The sequence below is a fragment of the Gekko japonicus genome, unplaced genomic scaffold (genome assembly GCF_001447785.1).
Source record: "Gekko japonicus isolate JY-2015 unplaced genomic scaffold, Gekko_japonicus_V1.1 scaffold399, whole genome shotgun sequence".
Classification (NCBI taxonomy): domain Eukaryota; kingdom Metazoa; phylum Chordata; class Lepidosauria; order Squamata; family Gekkonidae; genus Gekko; species Gekko japonicus.
The window spans coordinates 234,548-254,786 of NW_015175981.1; the positions used below are offsets into that span (position 1 = coordinate 234,548).

At 45.0% G+C, this 20,239-nt stretch overlaps 1 protein-coding gene across 1 annotated transcript in view; it reads right to left on the reverse strand.

Moving 5' to 3' along the window:
• Positions 1-1,377: 1,377 nt before the first annotated feature.
• Positions 1,378-20,239, reverse strand: part of FAP (fibroblast activation protein alpha) — an 80,369-nt gene continuing 61,507 nt past the window's right edge. The window contains exons 20-25 of the mRNA XM_015426235.1: positions 11,825-11,879; positions 7,428-7,527; positions 5,529-5,593; positions 3,113-3,185; positions 2,746-2,819; positions 1,378-1,669 (exon numbers count right to left, since the gene is read on the reverse strand). Of these exons, the coding sequence (XP_015281721.1) occupies positions 1,571-1,669; positions 2,746-2,819; positions 3,113-3,185; positions 5,529-5,593; positions 7,428-7,527; positions 11,825-11,879 (466 nt within the window). The 3' untranslated portion in view covers positions 1,378-1,570. The remainder of the gene's footprint in view (positions 1,670-2,745; positions 2,820-3,112; positions 3,186-5,528; positions 5,594-7,427; positions 7,528-11,824; positions 11,880-20,239) is intronic.

Here is a 20,239-nt window from a genome sequence, read left to right on the forward strand (position 1 = left end):
ACCCCTTTCACTGAAAAGAACTATCTGGATATTATTGTGGGTACAGAAGGTGCCTAATAAATGTTTGTTTTAAAGTATTTACTAAACTATTGATGCTTCTTTTGAAATGCCCTACTTGTCTTGCCTAGGTAGAATTGCCCTCAACAGTTTGCTTGAGAGAAAACTTAGCGACAATTGTTAATTTTGGCCCTGGCGTTTTGCATTTTCCATCCTGGTTCTTATAAGAAGCTTGCCAAGTTCGCGACAATAGTCTGCCTTTTGCGGCTACCGCTCATACCAGGGCCCCAAACTTACCTATCAGTAAGTAACCTTTTTATCCAGCCCTACTTTCAGGGCCTCAAGGTGCATATATAGGGCTGCATCCTGCCAATCATCTCTCCTAATAGAAGGGGTGGGTTTTTGCCATTCTCCCTTCCCACAGTAGACCTGTGACTGTCCCCTGCCCAGCACTTTTCAGCAGCGGTGGGGGGCATTCATGGCTACAGGGGGTGGGAGAGAGATTTGCAACAGAATCTAAGCCATGGTTTTCACCTCTTGTGTGGCAGGTGAAGATGGCTGGTTAGTAAGGCTTACTCCAAAAAGAAAAAAAGCCAGGTAAACGCTATAGCTGATAAAGTGGTGCAATATTATTCATAAACAGGTGTAACCCTATAGTACAGATCGAAAATACATTAGGTAGCCAAAATTATAGTTAACTAGGAAAAAGGCCCGTTGGGGAAATAAATACAACGGCCTCTAGAAAGAGGCTCTGGGCGGGTACCCCGGCCTTGGACACTCAGTGTCAATTTGCTGTGGCGACCTCAACAGGGTATAATGACACTGAGTCCACCATTTTCCTGAAGAGGTTCTTTTGTTTCCTCAGGAAGCAGGAAACCTCCTCAGGAAACAAAAGAACCTCCTCCATTAGCATGTCCATAGCCTGGGGAACTCCTACAAGACGACTCAGCCCTACCCACCTTCTGGAGTAGATATAAATTTACTGCCTACCATTTTCTTCTCACCTTGACACAGAGAGTATTCCATCTTTCTGTGTTTATACCTCTGAGGATGCCAGTCACAGTTACTGGCGAAACGTCAGGTTCTACAATGCCAAGACCACGACCACACATCCCGGAAAATCTACAGCAACTAATGAACTCCGGCCGTGAAAGCCTTCAACAACATATATTACTGTCAGTCTGAGCACTGCTCCTATTATTGATGCATTAGTATAACCCACTCTCTGCTTTCTAAAATCAATGCCTTATGGCCTTCTCCAAAGAGAAACATGTATTTGACACAAGCATCTAGATTTGAATTTTAAGGGCGTGTGTGGATTAAATATGCATAGCCTTTTGAAATTTGGCTTTATTTTATTGTTCATTTCCCCCCCCCCCACAACAAATAAACATACCCAAACACAAACTGGCATGTTAATGTCAATAAGAGGTATAGGCATCAAGCCTTCTGCAAATCACATATTCAGTCTCCAAAATACGCTTAATGTGCGTAGCTAATCTTGCTTTATAAAATAGCAGAAATTGTTCTCCTTTATGTGTAAACAGTGAAGGCCAGTGGAGGAAGCCTTGCTTCAAACGAGGGAAAAGCACTGCTTGAGGAAGTGGGTCATATGGATGTAAAGATGTTTAAGAGAAACACCTGGAATGGCATGGTTCTGGTCAGTGTACCACTAAAAAGGAAGAGAAAAACAACATATCTTAAGTTCAAGAACCTTAGAAGAGCCAGGCTGGATCAGACCACAGGCCCGTCCAGACCAGCATTCTGTTCACACAGTGGCTGACCAGCTGCCTCTAGGAAGACCCCAACCAGGATGATTGCAACAGCGTCCTCCTGCTCACGCTCCCCAGCAACTGTAATAAAGAAGCATACTGCCTCTTGTAACTGGAGGGAGCAGATATTTGTCATGACTAGTAGCCACTGGTAGCCCCACCCCCCATAAATTAGTCCACTCCCCTTTTTTAGCCATTCAGGTTGGTAGCCATCACCACATCCTGGTGAGGATCTAAAGAACCATGCAACTATATGGACCCAAGGGAAATCCGGCTTTGTAGATCCGAAACAACCACACAGGCACATACGTCCCATGATAGACTACTGTTGAGAAAAGCTTTTAAAGCAGTTTGTAGTAAGGCACAGAGGTCTGCGAGTCAAAGAAAAACAATTTAAAAAAATATCATACCAGGAATATAGTAGTTTTCAAGATTTTCAGTTCTCTGGGTACTATAATACATAGGGATGAACATGCTAGGTATTTCATGAGATCTCGTACAGGCTGAACTGTATTAAGTATGTTTATCCTTGCTGGATCCAAGCCATGGAATTGCCACACGGAGACAATTCTCCATTTTGCTAACATTGCCACTGAGATGCCAGAGGAATGGGCAGTTGCATTTGTGGTTCTGTACACAGGTTTTTCCTGGGATCTCCCCCCACAAACACCATCCCCCCACCCCCCCCCCCCGGAGGGCTTTTGCCTGTTTTTTAAAATCAGTTCTAAGATACAGCAACCCGCAATCATTTTTTAAAAACTTGCCCCTGGTTAATATTTTCAGTGCAGTTTAAGTTTTAAGAGTAATCTTTCTCAGCCTTGTGATCTGAGATCTTTCAGCTAGTCTACTTGGGACTTCTGCAAAGTACATGCCCCAGTGGTTGCACTAGGGTCCCCCCACCCACACAACATCAACTATAGCATGATGTTGGTATTCAGACAGTACATTAATTCTTAGACAACTTGATGGAATCTACCATTGCCTGGAAATCCACTTGTGCTTCGACTAAGGCTTTGGAGATCTGCGCAGAGTTCTGAAAATGTACATTATCTGAAATAAAGGGTGAAAAAAAATTAAGAGAAAGAAAGTGGCTGGGGGGAAAAAACTCCACGGATAAATGCTGGAAAGTACGCAACCATGGTGCGTTAGACTCATGTTATGAGTTATCAAGTGATACGGCAGATGTGATCAACAATGAGTCAGTATAGTTCAATGTGCTGAATGGAAAAATGGAAACGCATCTGAAGTGTTGACCCTAATCAAGAGGCACAGAAAAATGCACGATGGTTCTTAAACAAAGCAATTCTATCTCACTCTCTCCGCTAGCTTTTCATAAAGCTCACCATCTGCTGTTCCATGGATGAGAAGATAATCCACATTATGGAAGTTCTCCACCTTGGCCATCACTGTTGAATTCTGTTAAGAAGGAGAAACAAATTAAGAATTTGTCTGCTGCAGAACATCAACTGACTGGTGCTTTGTTACACCTTTCCTAAAAGTTAAGGCTTAAAGACCCTGGAACTTTTCAGGTTGGGGGAGGGAAAGCATGATTGAGGTTGATAGAATTATTCATGGGGTGGAGACAGACAGAACTTTCCCCTGCCTCTCCCATAATACTAGAACTTGGGGGCACCCAATAAATCTGCCAGACACTTTCTTCCAGACAGACAAAAGGAAGTAATTCTTCACTCACCAAATAATTGGAGCGTTTACTGTCAGTATAGTGATGGCATAGTATGGCACAGATGGCTTTAAAAGGTGATTAGACAAATCAATGAAGGATAGGTCCCATCAATGGCTACTAGCCATGGCAAATAAAGGGAACCTCCACATCCATCCAGAGGCGTCTTCTGATTTATTGATTACCCAGTTGAAGAATCCCAAACCTAACTAATTATGCATTTTATCACCTTGCTCTGACGGCAAATATGGGCAGGGTCTGCCATTGGGCGTCTAACTAAACTAGCTAGACTATCAGCATGCATAAACAAACATGTAAATTCTTCCATGACTTCAGGGAGAGAACTTGCAAACTCCAACAGTTTGCCATTGCCTGCCTCCACATCATGACCCTGGTATTCCTTGGAGGTCTCCTATCCAAATACTAGCCATGGCCGACCCTGCTTAGCTTCTGATGAGATCAGGCTAGTCTGGCTCTCCAGTTCAGAATTTAGATGCCTGCTTTAGACCAGACTATACAAGCCACAGCACCCTTGTTTAGTAAAGGTTTACTAAAGGTTAATTGAACAAAGATGGCCCATTGAGAGAAGCTGCAGCCTGAAGTTCTCCAGGTCAGGAAGATCTGTGCCCTAGGATTCTGCTGGTTGTGCATTTCCGCGTAGTAGCTGGCATTTTGTTTTAGAGGAGGATGGGAGGTGGCATGCATATGGAATTACTGACATGTGGCAAACATATGGAATTAAGGACATAAACATGTGGAACTGTGCACAGGCAGCACAATCCAAGCAGCAGAGATGAAGTTCTGTCAATGCACAAGCACCCTGTACTAGTTTTTCCAGGCCCAGCTTTCCCTGCCCCTGCAAGAAAGTTTGAAAGCTTCCACGTGCCCAAGCAATCTGTTGTTGCACAACTGGAAATGGCCCATGATGAAAGTCTTAAGATGCAAGTGTCAAGACATTGCAAAAGAAACAGCTCAACGTTTCCATGTTCTCTCCTTGACAAAAAGCGAGCGGCCTGGGTCAAGCTGACCCAAGTTAATATAGCCCTGATTGATAAACCCCAGTGTTTATGCAATAGGCTTCCCAGTGTTATGTCTCGCGGCAATGAGCTGACTCAGTATTAATCAGCAGTATTACTTAGGTAGCTTCTTAGACAAACTGGAGCCGTGAGTCCATGGAATAACCAAGTCATGTACTGTTCAGTGCAAAAGCGAGAAAGTTTCACTCTCCAGATAAGTAAATGGGCACCAGTGAAGATATTACCGCTATTGATGATAATGCAAGGGTGATGCTCATCCCACTACGCAGTAATCTGATAAAGATGAGAGATGAGCCCCACCCCCAGCACACTGACTCACTGTATGGGGAGAACAGGCATGAGCGCACTGGCCCCACGCCATCTCCATGTGATTGCTCAGTCATCTGTTGAATGTTACCGTATGGAAGAAGAGGCCATGGACAATGCTCCCTCTAAGCTGTGAAGTCTTGGAAGCAAAAATGTTACTTTGTGAGTTACTGGCATTAAAGTTGTGAGTGAGCGATTTGGCTACTGCATAAATTAGTTTGCTCTGGAGCCATCCCTTCCTGAGCTAAGACAAAAATCTGTAAACTGGAAGCTTAAAAACCTGAGAGGTAGCTCACACTAACTCAGCTTAGAGGGAACACTGGCCATGGGTAACCCATTCCCTGTGATCAGCAATATTCTGAAAGAACTGTCACTGATCACGGGGAGGGGATATACATGGGGTCGCACCCTGCAGATGACCGGGCAATGTGTGGAGGCCCGGGGAAAGGCCAGAATCCTCATGCCTGCTCTTCCCTCCTGCGTGATGACTCATCGTGCAGAGTGGGTCATCTGCACTGAGTTTAAGAGGTGAGATACCCAGTTTGGTTCCCTTGGAAGGAAATAATATTGGAGTCCTGCAGTGTCTTCAGCCATCTGGAAAAGGTATGAGAGCATGGGGGGGGGGCGCATGACACCTTATATTGTTCTGAAACAAGGAGAGAAAGCACGGGGGTGGGGGTTGAGGAAAACTGGTTTTTTAAAAAAGCACAATCAGAAATCGCAGAGAATTCTTACTCTGTAGTGCTCAAGGTTGTCTGATTTTGTTGGAAGACCCATAAATCTTTCAGTGTAAATGGATGCTGAAATATGCAATAAAATTAGAATGATTTCTCATATATTCATACATTTCCAGACGTATTGTATTACAGATAACAGCAAATATCATTGGGGTGATCCCATTTATTTCCTTGCTGTGCATTCAGAGGAATAAGTAGTTTTTAAAGCTTTATTTGTCCAGACCAGGCCACAGTGGCTGGTGACCCATGACGTCGATCACAGCTCACTAGCTGTACAAAATGGCCCACCAGCTGCATAAGGGTAGTTATATAGGAGTAGCCAATAAAGACCTGCCTAAAACTGTGGCAGAGGGGGGAGAGGGATACAAGCAAGCACGGAGCAGGGAGTCATTAATGGCTCATGTGCTACCAACTTGGGTCACAAGAGTAAGCACATAATCTATCCAAAGGCAATTACTTTAAAATCCTGTTGATCTCAGTGGAAAAGTATCAAACACATACTTAACTCTCCAACTGACATCAGTAGAACTTAAATAATGCTTACCTTTGGCAGAATAGTACACTGACGTATTTACAGAAGTTTGTATTTTCCTGTGCTTCTGGGAATAGGGGAGAAAGAAAAAAACAACCCAGCAGCATTTGGGGCCAGTTACGGGAGAAGGCCGGTGGAGCTCTGCTCATGTCAAGCTGGCAATATCTTAGACTGAGGACAGCCACCGAAACAAACTCTTTTTGGCTTATAAAAGGGCCGCTAATAGTAATTCTATCTGTGCATGTATTGTTGTCATGAGAAGGGGGGAAATCTAACAGCTGTCCTTCTGTCTAACAAAAACATCATTCTGGGTTCATAAATGGGGAGGAAGGAAACATGTAATACGTTGGGAGTGTTTTTTTAATGTTAAAATTCTCAGAGGCCTTATGGTTTATTTTTATTACAGACATTTTCCCTTTTAAACACAGAGTCACACTGATGGCGTTCCAATGCAATGCACTTTCCAAATAGGATTCTGCATGTGTATCGTTCTTACAGCAGGCACAAGAAGCAGAAGTTGTACGCTTGTTAGTTTACGCTGATTCAGAGAACTGTGGGTGGAGGAGATGGCTGCATGGACCCTGCTGTATTTTCAGACCCCACCTGTGACCCCCCTCCCATCTGCTACCTCATCTCTGTTCTGCTCTGGGTACACAACAGAAGATAAAGGTAAAGGTTCCCTTGCTCGAAAGCCAGTCGAATCCGACTCTAGGATTGCGGTGCTCATCTCTGTTTCAAAGCCGAAGAGCCAGCGCTGTCCGAAGACGTTTCAGAGGTCATGTGGCCGGCATGATTAAACACCAAGGCGCACGGAACGCTGTTACCTTCCCACTGAAGTGGTACCTATTTATCTACTTGCAATTTCTTGCTTTGGCAAGAGCTGGAACTAGAGACGGGAGCTCACTCTGTCATGCAGCACACTCGGGTCTCGAACTGCTGAACTACTGACCTCCCACAACCTGCAGTTCAGCGTCTTAACCACTTGAGCCACCGCAGCTCCTACACAACAGAAACCAAGCTCTAAAATGGCACTGCGTCCCTGTGGTGGTTTCAGGGACATGGCAGCATGAATAAGGAAATGAGGTAGAATTGGATTGACTTGTGCGTGTGTGTTTCTAAAAAAGTTCTTGTATACTGCTGACTACCTGCTTTGATGGTATAATTATGAACTAGTCTCCAAGAAGAGAGCCTCTGTAGAGGGAATTATGTTTGGTCTGAAGAAGAAAGCGTGCTTTGAAGGATACTTTTCTAGGTAATGTCTTGTAGATTTTGCAAGAGCTACTTGTGGTGACTTTGTTTCAAAAACAATTCATTGTTTGTGCCCCACTTTCCAGGATTGGGGTTTCTGGGTTTTTTTCCCCATACCGTAATATTCCCAGCTGGAGACAGGAGCCACTGCAATCCCACATTGAAAGACTCCAGTGCCAGACCCAAGTGCCAACGAGGCTACGTAGCCGCCATAGGACTAGAAAGAAACAACAAGGGAGTCAATGATCTGTGAGGAAACATTTGCCTTTGTAGTAGTAAACAGCAGAAGCCAGAGGGAAGCACTGAGCAAGCCAAGATGTCATCAGCAAAAAGCCTGAACAATTCTCTACGAGACTCAGAAGCAAATAGGAACTTGAATCTCCTTTCCTTTACAGAGTAGCTTTCCTTGCTGGTCACCTTGACAGGTGTAGCCATACACTTCTAGACAGGGATAGCTGATGTAGTATAATGGTTACAGTGTTGGACTAGAATCTGGGTGCTTTTTACAGAGGGTGAAGTCTTCACGAAAAGCATTCCTTTCTCAGCACATCACTCCTGTGGAACACTGTGGGCTCCCCCTAGGTTGCTTTCATTCAAGCTAAACTCACAGCAGATGAGGTTCCTTTTCTTCTGGTTGGAGAATGTCACTTTCCAAAGGATTTGAGTTGGGGATGATTATTGAAAGAGCTGCCATGAAAGAAGATGGATTTTTTGAGGAAGAAGTTGAAAGAAGAGCGAGGCACCACAGGAAGGAATTCCATTCGTTCAAAAAAGAGCTGTGAATCCTCAAAGGATTGTTCTTTGATATATTAAAGATCAGATTGTTCCAAATGAGTGCCTTTTAGTAATACTTGTTCTGTGTTTTTTCTTTCATACCTCAAAATAATGAGATTCATAGTGTTACTGAGGCAAAGTCACACATCACCTGAAATTCAGGTGTACGTTTGAAATCCCCCAGTCTTCACCCTGATCTCTGCTGGTTTCAGGAACTTTAGACTCCCTTCCACCTCTCGCAGCCTTCTACCAGTGCAGTCCTGAACAGTTACAGCCTTCTAAGCCAACTGTGTCTTTAGGACTGAACTGTTAAGTCTGCAGTCCTATGCTGTTGCTTGCAAGTAAGTCCCCTTGAATTTCTGACAAAAAGTGCATAGGATTGGGCAGCATGTGGAACAGGAACTAACAGTCCACTTAACTGATCAGATTCCATTTATGTCCCCATCAAGTGCCATCTGAAAAAATAAATATTAAGTGCCGTCAAGTTGCAATCGACTCATGGTGACGCCTCATGGGGTTTTCAAGGCAAGAGATGAGAAGAGGTGGTTTGCCTTTGCTTTCCTCTGTATAACAACCCCAGTCTTCACTGGTGGTCTCCCATCCAAGTACTAACTATGACTGACCCTGCTTACCCTCTAAGCTCTCATGAGCTCAGGCTAGTCTGGGCTATTCAGGCTACTAGGATCCTTTAAAAAAATCCCTCAGAGCTATAGACAGAACTTTAGTGTGCCGTGTCTAAATAAAGACTTGAAGCGCTAGCATTTAGGAACTTGGCTCGCCAAGCTTCAAGACATGTAACAGAACAAACTCTGATCATCTCTCATAATTTAGTCATTCCTTTTGCAGCTGGAAGGCACAGCTGCCTGCTGCCCGAATTCTAGGGTGGAGCTGTGGGAGTCTCTCCCACTCGCTTCTAATTCCTGGTATAACCCAAGTGTCTGGAATGAGCTCATATCTGGAACTAAGGGTAAGGTGAAGAGACTGGCTTCTAAGAACAGATGGAAAGAGTATTAAACAACTGGATTGCTATAGAGAAAAAATGAATGGGTACAAAATTCTGGGGTCCTGGGTCAGTCTAAAAAATTAGGCAAGCTTCTGCTGATGGACAGTAGTAATATAACTGGACAGCATCTGCCAGGGCTGACAGAAGGGGTATAAAATTCCAGGGACTCTGAGGAGTCAAGCAAGGGGCTAATTGGGGGATGCTATTCATATACCTGTTCTAATCAATCACCCTGTGTGTGTGATTCCAAACTGGGGGTGGAGTGGGGGTGGAAGGACTAGCATTAAACCTTAGGCTGCCGAGAACCTTAGGTAATGAGAGACCTTTAGAACCTTTTGTAACTTTCTAAGCTTGAAATTGCTTACTCTATTTCAACATCCAGTAGAGTATGTTTTAGAACCAGGGACAGGGGATGTGATTATGACCAACTTTTATTTTTCCTTCTGGTTGCAGATCTGGTGCTGTGCTAAAAATATGCTTGTCACCTTTTTCTCTTTTTAATAAATAGGTTACCTTTTGAAGTTGGTAGTGTTCTCTGGGCCACATTGTTCCCCCAACCACCTTAGACCATGGTATTGTAAGAGGGGAGTCCCGGGAAGGGGGGGGGAGAAAAGCCGTCAGAGCACCTGTTGCCAATCCTCCAGGGGGCCCCCAAAGAAGGAATTTGGTCCCTGTGGTAAGCAGGAGCGGGTAGCAGGAGACCAGAGTCAGGGCCACAGTTAGAGAAGGGGTATCGGGAGTCTGTCTCTCCTGGCAAGATGGCTCCAAAAGGACAGTGGTACCCTAGTGGTAGGAAGTGGAATAGCACCCTCCAGGAACTGGCGCCAGCCAAGGAGGGGGCTGGCAGAACAGGGTCTGTAAGTCAGAGCAGACCTGCCACACCCTACAAGCCACAAAATCCTGGCTGCAGGGCTGGTATCAATATCAGTAGTCACTAACTTAGGAGAAGGAAGACACCAGGAAATGATTAAAGAGGACACCACCATGTTTGCATTTGTACATCACTCAAAACCATAATTAAGAAAAAGTGTGGTTAATAAACCAACTTTGAACCATGGTCTCTCAGACCCTGGTTTGACTTATTTATTTCTAGATAGTTCTATCTGGCTTTTCTCCCCAATGAGGACCCAAAGTTTTTTACAACACCATTCTGCCCTCCTCTGTTTTTATCCTCACAACAATCACCCCATGAGGTAGGTTAGGCTGAGAGAGGGACACACACCCATGGTCACCCAGCAAGTTTCCATGGACATATTCGAACCCAGGCCTCCTAGATCCTAGTTCGACACTCCAACCTCTACCTTGTACTGATGTACCCTGCCTAATCACTGTGAGTGAGTGGCCCACATTTGGATGACCACTTCTGTGTGATAGGTGAACTAAATAATTTCCTCCTTCACAAGGACACTTAAGTGTCCGGTTGGACCAGGTTTGTTGAAGTTAAACAAATTTCTAGACAGGGCCTGGATTGGAGATCTCCTGGGAGCAGCACGGAGGCTGCCTTGAGTTCCATAACAGAAAGAAAGGTGAGATATAAATGTTAACAAGCAAACAACAAAGAAGATGAAACACAACCTGGGTCTGAAAAATCATAAGAGTCTGTTAAACACACCAATATATTCCAGTTAAGAGTATACAAATTGTTTAATGGAAAAAAAATGACAAGCATTATTATTTATTACTCCTTAAATGTCATTTGGATGCTGTATAGAAATACAGTCATTTGGATGCTGTATAGAAATTAAATTTAAAGGTAATGCCTTCCTGCAGAAGGTCAGTTCTAAAACAACAAGAAATGGAGAGAAGAAGAGGGATGAGAAAGGCAGAAAGGGAAATGGGTTAAAAATAGAAACTTCACTGGAGCAGAACTGTGGTATTTGAACTGGGTGGAATTAAGGACTGGATGGAATTAGAAAATTCATCTTATTGACCACCCACCCCTTTCTAGATATTATGTTCTACCTACATCAGAATATACTGGATTACCAAATCCCATTTTCTCTTGCATACAGTTATATCAACATTGTCCAGCAGCCAAAGAATTCAGAAATGTTTGTTTGTCAGTATTCGATATAAAATTTCCTGTTTAAAACACTTTCACTCTAGGCATTTGTCCTGTATCTATGTTCCTGGATGGCCTCTCCTATTGGAATTCAGGCCAAGGAGGGACACAGCAAAAACAGTGCCTGACAAAGAGCGCCCCCCCCGCCCCCGCAGAACAATGCAATTAATTAAAGAAAGGAGACTAGGACCTATCTTGAGAGATAAACAGAGACTAACCAACATTTATAAACAGGAAAGCACTGGGCAGAATCAATGAATCATTGGCTGACGTCCCAGTTTAGTTTACAAACACTTGAGCTGTGTACTGCATCCTGGTGACTATTCTCTGTCAAGCTACCCTACACTTACAAAACTGTTTTTAGGGGCAAGAACTTGCTATGCTAAAGACACAGTTGTCTTCCCTCTCTGAACCACCCCTTTGTACTCAAACATGGAGAAACCCCACTGGGAAAAGAACACTGATCATTGAAATGATGGGTGGCTGGTGCAACTGTTCATTTTTGCAAACATCACACGCTAAATGCTCTAGAGGAGGGCGGGGGGGGGGGGGGGAAAGGAGGGCCAAGTAAAAATGCACTCTACTGAAGCTTTGGCAGGAGCAGCTGTTGTTGGACTGTATAAACCAGATACCTGGGATTAATCAATAAAAAGAACATAAAGGCAGTATACATACCCATCCCCATATGGCTATTCTTTTCTCATCAATAAAGCCCATGTCTATAAACTTTCTGTTGGAAATAAAATAAAATAAACTGTTACTTCAAAAACACAGGAGTTGAGAATAACTATCACTATTTGGGGGATTTGCATAAGTGGTTTTTCTTCTTTTTAAGCAAACCATTATAAAAAGTATTAAAGTTGCTGTAATGAATTCTTACTCTGCTAGTAATCACATTATGATTTAAACCAGGTTCTGAGATTGGGAAAACCAAACACAGTGATCTCAGGACATTGCAGAAGGAGGACCCTGATCAGATGGGGTGGGGGGGAATCTTTAATTATGATGCTTATATGTGGCTTTTCCTTTTAGAAAGCAAGACAGAGCAGCTTAGGAAGGTCTTAGAAGTTCTTCAGAGACTGATCTGGTCCAAACCTTCTGACCTACAGCCATGATACTTTAAGTGGTCCCTCAAGACCATTCAGTGGGCCAAAAGAAACAAGGCTCAGAGTTTGCTGGTTGGTTTTTAGAAACAGCATCCACTCCAAGGTTCATACTTGGTTCAACAGGCTTGTTTGACGTTCCTCACAGAAGGCACTTTTATGAAAGACTCAGAGTGTGAATCACACACACATATTGTCTGGTATAATCACTGTACATGCAATTTTTTCACTTCTGTACCACATCCAGCAGCCAAACAGGCCAAAAGTTGATTCTGTTTAGTTTATGAGCTAAGAGTTTATAAGGGCCTTCTGAGAGGGTCAAATAAGATGTCAATGTGATTTTTCTACTACTGACATTTGCATAGGCTTGAATGTAACTCACGATTTACCATGTTTATAATTATCCATTTTATCTTTGTGAAATCTGATGCTATAAAATCCTCTGCATACTCAACGTTTAAGTACTGAATAGGAATGGGCACGAACTGGGATAATGCGGTTCATGGTCTGTGGCCAAACTGCAAACTGAAACCACAAACTGAATTGAACTGGGAGTTTTGTTTGCGCAACAAACTGGTTTGTGGCCCCCAAACCCAGCTCAGCTGTTTTTTGGGCTTTCTTGTGCAGTCCTGTCATGACCAGGAAGTTGGCGCCCCAACTCTTGAGTCCCTCCTACTCAGCCAGAGAACCTCCGTTTTAGCTGAATTCAGTCTCAGATGGCTCTTTTTCAACCATCCCACCATGGCCTCCAACCCATCGGCCAGAGTTTGTGGGGCGGCATCCGGGCAGCCACCCATCTATAGATACTGCTGGGTGTCATCAGCATACTGGTGACACCCCAAACTCCACACCAGCTGAGGGGGCACATTTAGATGTTAAATAACGTTGGAGAGAGGACTGACCCCTGACAGACCGACATATTAAGGGGTAACTAGTTGACACCCTCTCTCCTTGTGCTACCCTCTGTCCCCAAACTTGGAGAAATGAGGTGAGCCACTTCCAGGCTACCCCACGAACTCCTATGTCGGTGAGGCAGTGGGTCAAAATATTATGATTGACTGTGTCGAACACTGTCTGCAGAGGTCGTCCATGAGGGCAACCAGTGCCATCTCCATCCTGTAGCCAAGGTGGAAACCAGATTGGAATGGGCCCAATGCAGATGTGTGATCCATGAAACTCTGGAGCTCTCAATTACCTTAACTACCCAGAAATGACAAATTCAAGACTGGGCAGTAATTGGAAGGATCTGTAGGATCCAAATATGGCTTTTTCAAGAGTGGTACCATTGTAGCCTCTTTTAACCCCTCCAGGTAGACCCCTGAATCCAGGGACAGGTTGATAATGTCTACTAGGGCACCATCGGCTTTCACCAGCCATGAAGGACACATGGGTCTAAGAGGCATCTGGTTGGCCTGACAGTACCCAAGATCCTGTTGACAACGGCCCGGGTGAGCCAGCTGAAGTTGTCAAATACTGAACCCAAAGACGACCAAGGTGCCTCCAGTTCACATACTGTATCAACGTTGGCTGGGAGGTTGTGGTGGAGTGACAAGACTTTATCCACAAAAAAGCTCACAAAGGCCTCACAGCTAATGATCAAATTACTAACCGTGAGAGACATTAAAGATCTAATTATGTTAAATAATTGAGCTGGATGAGAGCTAGCAGATGCGACGGAAGCTGAATAAAATTCCTTTTTTGCAGCCTTCACTGCCACCTCATAGGATTTCATAAACTTCAGTTCGTGAACCATGAACAGGGCAAAATTAATGCCCATCCCTAGTTACTGAATCAATTTTCATGAACCGCATAAGCACTGGTGACACTTAACTAATACATTGATTTACAAAGCCATGTTCCTTCTACTCTTACCCTCTTAGGCCAACATAAATGGCCGTCCTTTCTTGGTTTTTTCTACTATGGTATCTTTTCCCTGTCCTGGATGGCTCAGGCTAGCCTGATCTTGTCAGATCTCGGAAGCTAAGAAGGGTCTGCCCTGATTAGTACTTGGATGGGAGACCACAAGGGAAGTCTAGGGTTGCCATACACAGGCAGACAATGGCAAACAACCTCTACATGACTCTTGCCCTGAAAACTCCATGAGGGGTCACCATAAGTCAGCTGCGACTTGACAGCACTTTCTACCACCATCATCTTTTTCCTTGGGATATTGTGTCTGTAGACTTCTGTCGTGGACCACCCTGAGTTAGAATGGGAACAGAAGTCCTCCAGGGAGGAAAACAACCTGCCCCCAAGCCCTGCCTTGGTAGACCTTCCAAGTGAGATGGACTTTCCAATGCCTCCATACAGGGACCCTGAGCCAGCACCCCTTCAGCCAGCAGGGCCCTCAAGCCTGGATGTCCCAGCATGGACCTGCCCATGACCTGACCCTCCACAGTCTCCTGAAGCACCCCAGGAGCAGAGAAAGTGAAGGGCTAGGGCTGAGGCATGGACCAGGTGCAGGAGTGCATGACTGGCGGCCCAAGGACTCCCATCTGCTAAGGAAGTGCTAGGAGAGACAGAAAAGTATCTGAGCCCCAAAACTCCTCATGAGTAGAGGAACTGAGTCAGCTTGTTAGGAGGAGCCTAACGTGGGACCCAGAAATACCTACAGGAAAACTCTCTAGACAAGGCTGCAGTCAGTGTGGGATCAACTTGTCTACAGCCTTGCTGATGATCCTACCAGTCACCTGCCTGGCTTATGCTCTTGTACTACTTTTGGACTGTGCTAGTGAACCCTGGAGTTGACTTTGGATTGGAATCCTTGTTGAGAGACCAGTTGTGGCCTGGGACTCGCCCCCAATTTGGTGAGCAGGACAACTCCTTCATTTAATGCCCCTAGAGTGTCGGGCTGGGGCACTAAGAACTGGTGTAACATAGTGTTTGGAGTGTTAGACTAGAACTTGGGAGATCTTGGTTCCAATCCCCAATAAAGTGTCCCAGGTGACTTTAGGTCCATTCTAGTCTTCCTCAGCCTAAACTGCCTCTCATGATTGTTGTCAGGACAAAATGGGAGTGGGTGGGAAGAGAATCGTGTCAGTTGCCCCCGGTTCCTCGGAAGAAGAGCAGGATAAAGACAGATGGATGGAGATTAGGGCTCTGGTTACCAAGGGGAATCGATGGAGCTAGGAGAGTCACGAGAATTATGTATGCTGCTCTAGGCTGCTTGGATGAAGAAGGGGGTAAAAATTAATGCATGGATGGATAAGGACAGACTGAAGGGATAAAACTGCAGAGTCTGGGTCGGGTGGGTGGCAATCAAGCCAGGAAAGTCATGTGGGGGGGGGGTCCGGGGGCTATAACCTTTGTTGGTTACATCTAAATATGAATGTTGGTTACATCTAAATATGTCATCTAATCATAGTTAATAGGTCCATGTTTGCTCTTGGTGTTAGGCTTGGATGTGGGAAACTAAGGCTGCAATTTACACATAATGACCTGGGAGTAAGCCTCATTGAATACAGTGGCTTTACTTTGAAGTCAACACACATGGCTCTGGACTGTAATGTTTGGATACTACTTGACTACAAAACTTAATGAGCCGCTTTGGTCCAGTCAGTATCTCTCAGTCAAACTTACCTTGGCCCCAGTCACACGTAAGGGTTTGGGCCGGGAGAGGGACAGATCGGGGACGCAGCAAACGGGCATGAGCGCACAGCAACATCTGGGAAGCGGCGCGCACCTGTCCCTGATCTGGCCCTTCAGGCTGAAAACCCACTGCAAAAAAGAACCACCCCTATAGATGAACTTACCGGAAAGGCCGCGGCAAACGCAGCTGTGGGATCGCCGGTGCGTCCTTCTGCCGGCACATCCGAGGCTCCTGGCCAAACTGCGCATGCTCACACATGCGCAGTTAGGCAGCCTCCCTCTCTGCTTCGTCGCTTTCTCGCCGGTTTCCCCGGCATCTGATCGTGCCGGGGAGAAAGTGCGCGGCGGCTCCTGGGATCTGCGTGATACACCCGCCGCGTGCCTATTTTGGTGCGGCTTTCAAAAGCCGCACTTTGCCTGCGCATTCCCCCCCCCATGTGGCAGGGACCCTTGTAGAGTAAGTGAGGCACAACTACTGTTCTGAGCTACCGTGAGGCTGAAAGTGAGCCTAAAATACTGTTCCGAGCTATTCCAGGAGACAGCAAGAGACAAATGTAACCAACAAAGAGAAAGCATCGTGTAGTGCCAAAGAATGTGGAAAATGAATACTGCCTGACGAGAACTGAGTAAAAAGCTCCAGAAAGTAATTTGGTTAAAGGGAACTGAGCGTGTGGGAGGGATGCCAACTGTGCTCCACGCTTGCTATATATAAACAGTACAGTCCTAGTAGTGGGTGAAGTTAAGTGCTCTGGGAAGCCCATTGGACACAGCCTCTTCAACCAACAGCCCTAAGACAATATTAACAAATAAGCAAGGGGAAGCTATGGGAAAGCAATCTGAGAAACAGTAGCAAGAAAGTGGAGGAAGTAACAGAAAGGAACAAGCAGTTCAAGGGCTGTTTCCTTTGCCCCTGCCAGTGGCTTGAAACACTCTGGCTAGAGGAAGTCAAACAGCAAAGAAAACAAACAGGGCAATTTTCACACCAGGAACCCCGTCAGCAGTACATTTAAGCTGCTGAGGAGAAGCCCACACACAAGTCACCGCAAGGAAGTGGGCAGTTCAGACTCGGAGTGGATACAGCCACAGCTGCAGACAGAAATGCTTGATTCAGCACATTTCCATTTCAGCAGCATTCTCCCTCTGCATTCCCAGCCTCTGGGTTTGTGCAGCTGTGGAGGAGGCCAGCCATCTGTGCATTTTTAGGTAGTTCTCATTGCACTGTTCCTTATATAGAATACACTGTTTTTATTTTACTATTCTTATTTTTGCAGTCCAACTCTGTATGTTCAACACTGTATGTATTATACTGGGCCATTGTATGCATTATACTGTTTTTAGTGCAGTTCTCTGTTCTCTAATACTTCCATTATACTGTTCTCTAATACTTCCATCTTCCATTCTTAAGCAAGGTGCTTGAGTGAGTGGTTGCTTCTCATCTCCAGGGGCTCCTGGAAGAGACTAGATTTGGGGCTTGGGGCTCTTTAGCTTGGAGAAACGACAGCTGAGGGGTGACATGATCGAGGTTTATAAGATTATGCATGGGACAGAGCAGGTAGAGAAAGAGGTACTTTTCTCCCTTTCTCACAATAAAGGAACTCGTGGGCACTCAATGAAATTGCTGAGCAATTGGGTTAGAACAGATAAAAGGAAGTACTTCTTCACCCAAAGAGTGATTAACACATGGAATTCACTGCCACAGGAGGTGGTGGCGGCTACAAGCATTGACAGCTTCAAGAGGGGATTAGATAAGCATATGGAGCAGAGATCCATCAGTGGCTATTAGCCACAAGGTACAGATAGGAACTCTGGGGCAAGTGATGCTTGGTGCTTGGAAGGGGGGCAACAGTGGGAGGGCTTCTAGTGTCCTGGCCCCACTGATGGACCTCCTGACGGCACCTGGTATTTTTGGCAACTGTGTGACAGAGTGCTGAACTGGATGGGCTATTGGCCTGATCCAACATTGGCTTCTCTTATGTTCTTATGTTCTTATTTCTGGACCCATTTCAGTTTGACCTCAGACTGAGATTTGGTACAGAGACTGTTTTGGTCATCTTGGTTGATAACCTCTACCAAGAACTAGACAGGGGGAACATGACCCTGCTAGTTCTGCTGAATTTTTCAGTGGCTTTCGATACTATCAAGTATAATATCCTACTGAGTCACCTCTCAGTACTGGGACTAAGGGGCACTGTGTTATGGTGGTTCAAGTCCTATCTGGGAGGGGGGGTTGGTCTCAAAAGATAGCATTGGGGGATTCCTGCTTTGCCCCATGGCCATTAGCATGAGGTAGTGTAGGGTTCCATCTTATCCTCCATTCTATTGAATATCTATATGAAGCCACTGAGAGAGGTCATCAGGAGGTATGGGCTGCAGCGTCCCCAATATGCAGATGATACCCAGCTCTACCTTTCTTTCCCATCTAATACCAAGAATGCTGTTGATGTTCTGAACCGGTGCTGAGAGTCAGTAACAGGCTGGATGAGGGTGAACAAACTGAAACTCAAAGACAGACCTGGGACTTGAGATCTTTCCTGTTTTGGATGGGTTTATACTACCCTTGAAAAGCCAGGTTCACAGTTTGGGAATGCTATTCAACACAGCAGTCACCTCAAAAACCAGGTGGCAGTGGTGGTTTGGAGTGCTGGTGCATCAACTACATCCATTCCTGGCTCAGTCAGATCTAGCTATGGTCATCTGTGCCTTAGTTACTGTTGGAGTTTGCAAGTTCTTTCCCTGAAGTCATGGAAGAATTTACATGTTTGTTTATGCTGTTTAGAGAGAGACCCAATCGCAAACCATGCATGTATTTGCCTCTAGAGCAAGGTGTTAAAATGCATAATTAGTTAAGTTTGGGTTTCTCCAATTGGGTAATCAATAGATCAGAAGATGTCCCAGGGTGGACACTTAGAAAAGTTTATTGCTCTTTGTCTCTAACTCTGTCTGGGGCTAGCACATGTGGTTTAGACTTTAGAGAGTCAAGATGTAGATTAGTATAGTCAAAGAGGATGCTAATCCTTTGTTTTTGTTTGCAGTATTTCCCAGTAACTCTTCCCTCATTAGTGGTGTAAACTTTCTTGTTTAAAAGCTAATACAAGTGTTCTACTGCATTTATTTTCTCTGCTTTTTTACACTGAAATCCCTAACAGTTACATCTAGACTGGACTATTGTAATGTGCTCTACTCGGGGCTTCCTTTGAAGAGTGTTCAGAGGCTGCAGCTGGTGCAGGAAGCTGCAGGTAGACTGCTGGTTGGGGCCGGCTACTGGGAACATACATCCCCAATACTGGCTACTGATCTACTCCCAAACCCAATTCAAGGTGTCAGTTTTAACATTTAAGGCCATACATGGCTTGAGACTGGAGTATCTAAAGGACTGTCTTCTACCATATTGTTAAATACTGGGTACTAGACGCATTGCAGTGATCAGCTCTAGTTTATTAAGTGATTTCGGCAAACTACAAGGATAGCTAGCGGGGCTTGAGCCCTGCTTATAAAGCGTGCAAACACCGCACCAAACACCCCCCCACTTCCAGTGAGAGGCTATTTACATTACACCGCTTTTCTATTGGTTTGTTCCTGGATCCAGGCGAGCTGTTGTTCTAGAGGAGCAAGCTCCACCTGTTCTTGGTACAGCTTGAGGAATGGCTTTAGGCTCAGTACATAAAACATAGGTTCCTGCCCAAGAATTAAAATCACAGGGAGAGGCCCTGCTGACTGTCTTATTTGGTGAGTGCACATGAGAGGCAGCCCCACAATTATGGAACAACCTTCCCAGGGAGGTGCACTTGGCCCCGTCACTTTCAGTCTTAGAAGGCAGTTGAAGACGGTTCTATTTAAGACCGCATTTGGTTAAATCTACTAGTAGTCTTGGGTTGTGGTTTTAAATTTTCAGTTTTATGTTTTTAATGTATTTTATTATGTGTTTTATCCCTTTTGTAAGCAGTCTTGAGCTCTGTAAGGAAGAAAGGTGGCTAATAAATGCTTTAAAAAAAATAAAATAAATAATACCGTGAGCTAGTTTTAGTCACTGTTTCTATAGTTCTTGTTGCATTGTTTTAAACTGTATGATCTGCCTTAAGTCTCAGCAAGAAAGGTGGACTATAAATGAAGTAAGTAAAGTAACAAACCATTCTAGTGTCCACACAGAATGTGAACTTCTCCTTGATACTCTCAGTAAATCTGCAGACCCAGCCCTGATGCTCCCCCCTCCCACTTATAAGCACATGTGCTCCTTCTCCTGGCACCACTGTGCAGTCATGGGGTAGCTGAAGAACAAAGAGAGACAAGGGCAGCCCCGGGGGGGGGGTCTATTAAGCCCTTAACCACCCCCCTCTGATGCCAGCACACCTACACCCCAGCATCAGGATGAGTGCATCCAGGGCTCTTTTTGGGCAGGAAC